Source organism: Pundamilia nyererei, unplaced genomic scaffold (assembly GCF_000239375.1).
Source record: "Pundamilia nyererei isolate P.nyererei 1_Seehausen unplaced genomic scaffold, PunNye1.0 scaffold00014, whole genome shotgun sequence".
In the NCBI taxonomy this organism is placed as follows: Eukaryota; Metazoa; Chordata; class Actinopteri; order Cichliformes; family Cichlidae; genus Pundamilia; species Pundamilia nyererei.
In genome coordinates this window covers 2,201,321-2,209,135 of record NW_005187415.1, presented here as the reverse complement: position 1 = coordinate 2,209,135, position 7,815 = coordinate 2,201,321, and the positions used below count along the sequence as shown (strand labels likewise).

The 7,815-nt window shown below is 37.9% G+C and overlaps 1 protein-coding gene across 1 annotated transcript in view; it reads left to right on the top strand.

Annotated features, from left to right (window-relative positions):
• The first annotated feature begins 6,388 nt into the window (after positions 1-6,388).
• il17rel (interleukin 17 receptor E-like) overlaps positions 6,389-7,815 on the top strand; it is a 12,306-nt gene continuing 10,879 nt past the window's right edge. The window contains exon 1 of the mRNA XM_005725135.1: positions 6,389-6,695. Within this exon, the coding sequence (XP_005725192.1) occupies positions 6,594-6,695 (102 nt within the window). The 5' untranslated portion in view covers positions 6,389-6,593. The remainder of the gene's footprint in view (positions 6,696-7,815) is intronic.

Here is a 7,815-nt window from a genome sequence, read left to right as displayed (position 1 = left end):
ACAGTGTGCTGATAAATATAAAGATGTTGAAAAAATGGTGCAATGAGCTGCATCAAGTTAGAAGGCGAAATCACACAAACTCGGCTGGTAATAAATATATACAACAATACTCATGGTGACACCCTCATGCAGTAAGGGTGATGTATGTTGTATCACAAGACACAACAAGGTAGCTGTATTACTGTTTTTAAAAATTCCCCTCTTGCCCCTGTGGGCTGTCTTTATCCTTCAAGCTCAGGTCCTGAACCAGAGGTCTGGAAGCTTGAGGGCCTTGGGCAGTATCTTTGCTGTTCCTAGGACTGCACTCTCCTGACCGGTGTCTAAAGCTGGACCCCAGCTTTGGGGTCACTGCACCGAGCACTCTGATTATCACTCGGACCACTGTTACCTTCACCCTCCACAATTTCTTGAGCTCCTCTCTCAGCCCTTGGTACTACTCCGGCTTCTTGTGTTCCTTCATCCTGATGTTGCTGTTTTACCTTTCTGTGACTGAATAATCACGAAACACGATGAATAACACCGGTATTGTCAAGACCATAGTGTTGTCAAATTTATGCAAAGAAAATACTTTAATATCAATTATTTTATCTTATTCCAGTAAAAAGCATTTGGTGTTCTGTAAAAACACAAGAAAAAACTGCCCTTTGCCAGAGATCATACAGACAAAGAATAATATTCTCTAGAATTTTTTGGGGCACAGAACAAAACATTAATAAATTCCCTGGAAAGTACCGTAGACCAGCTGTCAAGTACAGTGGAAATTTGATTGGCTGTGGGATGTGCTGCTGCCTGAAGGGCAATTTGAGTAAACCACGAATGAACCATCGTGTCACCGCACGCTTGAGTTCATGGTGTTCAAAAGTTAAAGCTGAACCAGAAGTGAGGATTTGGTACATGAAAGAAAAGTTTATTTGAACACAAGCATGTACGTCTACACACATCTACATGGATATGTGACTGAAATAAACCACTAAACAATCAAGGTATGGACATTGAGACTGTGGACAGCAGTGTTGGTCAAGTTACTTGAAAAAAATGATCAGTAACTAATTACTTCCCCCCCAAAAGTAATCCCATTACTTTACTGATTACTTATTTTCAAAAGTAATTAATTACTTAGTTACTTTTTAAAAACACGATTTACAACCTGAAGAGGTGACAAAGCGATAGATCTTTCAGCCCAATTCTACTTTTTCTGCATAATTCATCATATAAAATGTAATCAAATGGAAAAGTCTCTTTTTAAAACTTGTTTTATTAGTTTTAATCTTTTAACTTTATGCATCAAGCAAAAATGTAATTATATGCAACATTCTCTGACTGGAAGAAATTTGTTTAATATTTAAACCTATTTTCTGCACATTCCAGCACATAAAAAAAAAAATATATATATATTTGTGTTTACACTCACTCTTTCAAATAGATGCAAGTAAAACACAGCAGAAAATAAATAAAGTCAAAGACTCAGCGGTCCTGTTGCTCTATTTTCACCTGTAAAGCAGGACTAGGGTAGGCGGAGGTTTAACCTGGTGCAGGTGTGCCGCGGTCAGTTGAAGAATCAGCAAGTTTCTCTGTGTTTCCCATTAAGAGTAAGGTAAGGTCAGTACTTCCACGCTTTAAACGCTGCACGCTCATACTCTCTCCCGCACACTTGATATATTATCCATCGCTTACGTCACTGTCATGAGACATTCTCGCAAAAAAATCCCGGTTTTAGTAACGCAGTAACGCAGCGTTCCTACGGGAAAGTAACATAATCTAATTACCTTTTTTGCAATAGTAATCCCTTACTTTACTCGTTACTTGAAAAAAGTAATCGGATTACAGTAACGCATTACTGCCCATCTCTGGTGGACAGCTACAGGTACCTTGGTGTTCATCTGAACAATAAACAGGACTGGACTCATAATTCAGACGCCCTCTACAGAAAAGGGCAGAGCAGGCTGTACCTGCTGCAGAGACTCAGGTCTTTTGGAGTGAACGGCCCACTCCTAAAGACCTTCTATGACTCTGTGGTGGCCTCAGCCATTTTTTTACAGTGTGGTCTGCTGGGGGGGGCAGCATCTCTGCTGAGGACAGGAATAGAGTGAAAAGGCTGATCCGGAGGGCCAGCTCTGTTCTCGGATGCCCTCTGGTCCAGAGGAGGTATTGAGCGACAGGAGAATGGTGGCTAAGCTTTCATCCCTGTTGGACAACATGTCCAACCCCATGCAGGAGACTCTGACAGCACTGAGCAGCTCCTTCAGTGGCAGGCTGCGGCACTTACGATGTGGGACGGAGAGATTTCGCAGGTCTTTCCTCCCCACTGCTGTCAGACTCCACAACAAAGACTGCAACTGACCAAACACACACATCCATACATGCGTAATAGCAATAACGCTAAGTGCAATACTCTTTTCTGGCATCGTTGTATTATACTCAATTGTATATAGTATTTGTATTCTATTTTAATCTATTGTATATAGTATTTTATTTTATTCTATTGTATTGTGTACAGTATCTTATTCTTATTCTTTATCTTATTCCAGTGTTTTTCTAATTTTTCTATGTAACTTTGCACTATCCACTTTCTGCTGTAACAAAACAAATTTCCCACGTGTGGGACTAATAATGGTTATCGTATCTTATCTTATCTAACCTAAATAGTTGTGTTCAAGCCTACTACTTTTATCTCTTGGCACTTCTTCAAATAGGTCCATAGCCTCAGGTCTGCTGCACAGATGTTAGTTACTAAACCAAAATGGTCAATAAACTTGATGTGTTTAAATATTTCACGACATTTTCTTTTTTTCTTCTTTTTTAAGTGATACAGCTGATGTTAGTCTGATGGACTGGTTTGGAGTACCCTGCTGCTTTCCCTGGGACATTCCTGTGTTCTCATTGCCTATATTTTAGAGTTTTAGACTACTGAGACTATTATGTAGTTGACTTTTACTGGTTATTTACTTACAGTCTCTGTCATATTCTCTTGGGTATTGTGCAAAAGTCTCAAGCCCCTCATTTTTTATATTTTGCTTTCAAGGAAGAAAAATAATTTTGAGTAACAGCTCTCCAGGCTGTCAAAGGTTTTTCTTTGGATATTTGCCACTTTTTTTTCCCACACAAAAAGAAATTGTAATATAAAAGTATTGTACTGTGCATTTTACAGTTTTGTACTGTTTTTCTAGAATGTCATTGAATTTGCATAAATAGACTGTGATTTCACATTTCAAATGTAAAATAACATAAAATCACTGTAAATGTAATAAAACATAATTTTCTTGTTTTTTAAATATAGTTTTTGTACATATGCATATTTAGATTTTTAAAATACATTCACAAATGTATCATAATTTCATAAATATTTGTCCGTTATTTGAAAGATTGAACTGTTAAATTCAAATGTAATGCTATAGAAAGATATATAAAATGATTCTTATAAGCGTTGTTTTTTTTTTTTTTTGTGATTTTTTACGTCAAATATTTAGGGCGATCGTGGCTCAAGACTTGGCAGTTCTTCTTGTAACCAGAAGGTTGCTGGTTCGATCCCCGGCTCGGACAGTCTCGGTCATTGATGGCTGGAGGGGCCGATGGCGAGATATCAGTCTGCCCCAGTGCAGCTGTGGCTACAACTGTAGCTACAACTGTAGCTTGCCTCCACCAGTGTGTGAATATGAGAGTGAATAAATAGTGGAATTGTAAAGCGCTTTGACGGTCTCAAAAAGCGCTATATAAATGCAATCCATTATTATTCTTTAAACCAACTGTTAACTGTATATTTCTGTACATTTATGTATTATTATTCATATTGCCGCATTCATTGACCTTGTTTATAGGTAATTTCATTGTTTAATCACATTAAAATGTTCCTAATTTAATGTTTAAAAGCACTTGAAAAAGGCAAAATCCCATGTAAAATTAGGGCAACAAACTGTATTGTCATTACTGAAAATAACCGTATTTTTGTGAGAAAGTTATTTTCAGTTATTTTCTAGTATTATTTTGGCGTCCAGCTGCCAGAATATTACTGGTTTTTTTTAGGATTTAATTTTTTTAACAGTGCACTTATTCCCAGTTCAGTCTTTGTACTTGACCCTTTCTTTCCTTTTTTTTTGTAAAACCACTCAAAAAGGCCTGCAACTCAAGGGATGAACCACTATAATGAGACAATTAATAAATTAAAACAACAACAACAAATCTTTATGCAAACATTGCAAGCATCAAAGTGGAGGACAAAAGAAGAAATGGAAGGGCTAGAAAAAGTATGTAATGAGTCATATCACAAATTAAGCACCTCCTATGACCAGTTTTAATTCACTTTTCATATAAATAAAGACAAACATGTATATAAATATGTAACTGTAAGTAATGGCTCACCTGCAGTACCTCCGTGGCCCAGCAGGAGGTACTGCAGGTGTAATACACACCAAACCCCAGCAGATAGAGCTGTTACTCAAAAGTAGATGGGCCAGTTTATGGATAGCCATGGAAGTCCGAATGGCTTTTTCGCAGTGTCAGGAAACACTTCAGTCTTTTATGGCTCTCCTGTCAAACAATGACGAGAGTTGTAAAGACATATTTCCCAATAAATGGATCTTAAACGCAGCTCTGTCATTCTTCTTTCATCAGATTTGCGTTACGGTACCAACACTTTCATCAAGGAAGCTCAAACGATGTATGCAAACTAACTTTTTGTCTTTTGTTTTGTCCCTCATTTAAAGCCGCTTTACCCCATTTGCAAGCAAATCTTGTTTGTATCTTCATTTGACTTCATTCAGTTTGGTGTGTTGGATGGTGATCGCCTACGCATCTCAGGCCAGTTTAACGCAATACTTGTCACAACGCAGCTTGATAATCTATTATTAGAGTCACGTGTGGCTGGACTCATTGTTTTTATCCCCAAGGGGAAAGCGTGTTGTTTTGCCTTCGTGCCATAAAAGTGCTTGTTTTTAAGCCCAGTGAGTCATGAGTCAGAGAAGTTAAAACTGATAAAAGTCAGGTATAGTCAGCTTTAATTGTCTCACCGTCTCAACATTTTGATGACCTTAATCTTTGAAGTTATTTTATAACACAGCACTTAAAAGAAAGACAACACCTTACAGTAAAAATACAAAGAAAGGATCTGCTGTTCTCCCAGACGTTAGGTATAACTCTTGTCTTGACCCATATTTAGCTGGACTATGATTCACTGCACTTAGAGCTATCAGATAACAAGGAATTAACGTGCATATGCTGGAAAAGCTGTAATTTCTTCTCCTTCCCAGTATTAACATTAGCAGGAAGTTTGCCTCAACAAGTCTCTTTCTTTATTCTCTAGCTCTGACTCCTCTGTGAAACATGCATGTTCTGATCTAACTGAGTTGTTATGAAACTCTGTAAGAACTAGAAGGTGAGTACATCCTCAGGGGAAAAAGCTATCATGTCACTTTTGATTCACTGCACCGAGTTAGAGCATTATAGGAGTTTTGAGGCCTGAAAAGTGTGTAGGCGTAATAGATTCTATGCAAAAACATGTGTAATTCATACTTTGAAACTTAAAATAAATAAATAAAATTTAACAGATGATCGAAATTAAAATGTAAAGGTAAGGCGTGTAGTGACAACATCATAGTAGTTGCCCTCAGCAATACAGAAATTCAGCTAATTTGAGGACTCAATAGCAGATAAGCAGACATCCATTTGTCACAGGACTAGAATAATGTGCAATGTGTAAATGATTTAATATGCCAGCACATCCTTTCAGACAACTGGAAGATAAATAAATGACTAATAAAAATGGCAGTGTACGTGAGTGGAGCTTCCAAGTTCATTTTTATTCTGAGAACTGTGCCCAAATAAGGGAAAGCAACGCTGACCCAAGAGGAAGCCTATTTCATGCACTCAGGAGTGAAATATGAGGAGTTATTATTACAAAGCATAAATATAGTGAAAGTATTTAAGAGGTCAGTCAGATGTTAAGAACAAGCTCTTCCCATAGTCCTCAAACTGCTTTACCTTTTCTAATATTAATACCCAGTCAGTAAAAGGGGACTGCTGCAACCACAGTAAAGGGGTTTCCTCTAGAAACTTCTTTTTTCAGAAATACACAATAGGAATTGAAGAAATTATGCAAAAAAAAAAAAAAGGGATGTGAAATTTTGCACCTTTCCAGTAAATCCTGTCACAGCATGTGGACTTTGGCGTGTGGGTGAGAGGATTGGTGACTGGGTTTCAGTACCATTTCCACATAATTCCAGCTCACTATAGTGTGACAGGTAAGTAGAAAGGTCCCAAAGAAGTTTTGTACAGTGAGGACATGGACTGTTTCAAAAAAAATCACATCTTGGAAAGTGCTGCTGAAGAGGAAAACCACTACTGGCTCTCATTCAGAGAGCCCCGCCTCCCACACAAAACAGCTGGAGCCCTTTAGTTCGCGCTACATGTTGGATATCATCACTTCCAGGACACATCAAACCAGAGAACCTCAACATTCAACTACATCAAGCCCACATCTGAGTTTATCACTTAGCCCCACCTGGAAAAGAAAAAAAAGGGGAAAAGATTAGAGAGTACAAGAAGAGGCACAGATTACAGGGACAGCAGAAAGAAGAAAGTGTCCACACCTGGCCAGTAAAATGATCCTGTGGGTTGGCTTGCTCCTGGTCCACTGCTGCTTGTGTCTGACTGGAGCTGGAGGAGAAAGCCCAGGACTGGAGACATGTATGAGGTGCTCTCAGGTAAAAGAATCAACAAGGATAAAATCACATTATCAGCTTATATTATTGTGTTCTATATTAACTTCTGATATTAGTCACTGCTGCTGATGAACTTGTGTAATAATACTTCTTAATATGCCAATTTGGCTGTTTTTAGTGAGTGAAAATAACAGAAATATACAGATGTTTATAATGAGTCCTGTACTCTTACAGCTGTGGTCATTACTGGGGCTGTGATCAAACTTAAATCTGATTTGTGATGATCTAATTCTAATCTCAAAGGCTCTTCAGTTCACATAGAATGAAAACACACGACAGCCAGTTAATGACACTCTGATTCACCTACTGGGAGACAGTTTTACAAAGCTACATCCTGCAAAGCCTCTTCTGCTGAGCTTTTGTTAAAGGAGGTAGTGATACATGCTTTGGTAAATATATCTAATCATTTACTGGAGCCCAAGGAGGAAACAACTGCAAATGTATCTGGGTGGAGGGTGAATAGTCAACACAACATGTTTACTCTTTTTCAGTGACCTGAACTTTACAAGCTTCATTTTCCTTCTTTCTCCTCCCTTGTCTTGCATGCGTACAGTTAAGATAAAGCTCTTTATCATTTGCAGGTTTCTACATGTGTAAGCTCTTAATAGTGTAACTCAGCACCTCGCTGTAGCAAGAAAACAATCGGTGACAGTCGGTTAAAATTCTGAAAGATGAATTCGAGATGTGTTTACAGTCAAAACATCATCAGGTTCTGTGAGGTATCTCACGGGTGGTAGATCAATGGAATTAAAAGATTTCATTTCTTAAAAAAACAATCCAACAAAAAATTCTTGGAACTATTGGTGGTTACAAATCACATTCCCCACAACATAAAAATGAAGGCACTGTTTATTCTGGCACAAGGATTTATGAAATATGTTTCATATACTTGACTGGTGAACGAGGATGCATTCCTTCAAGACCACAGTGAATCACATTCCTTCATTATTATTATTATTATTATTATTATTATTATTATTATTATTATTACTATTTATATTAACCAAAGACAACTGTGTTACAGTGCTCCAGCTGTGGGGTTAAACACACACACACACACACACACACACACACACACACACACACACACACACACACACAC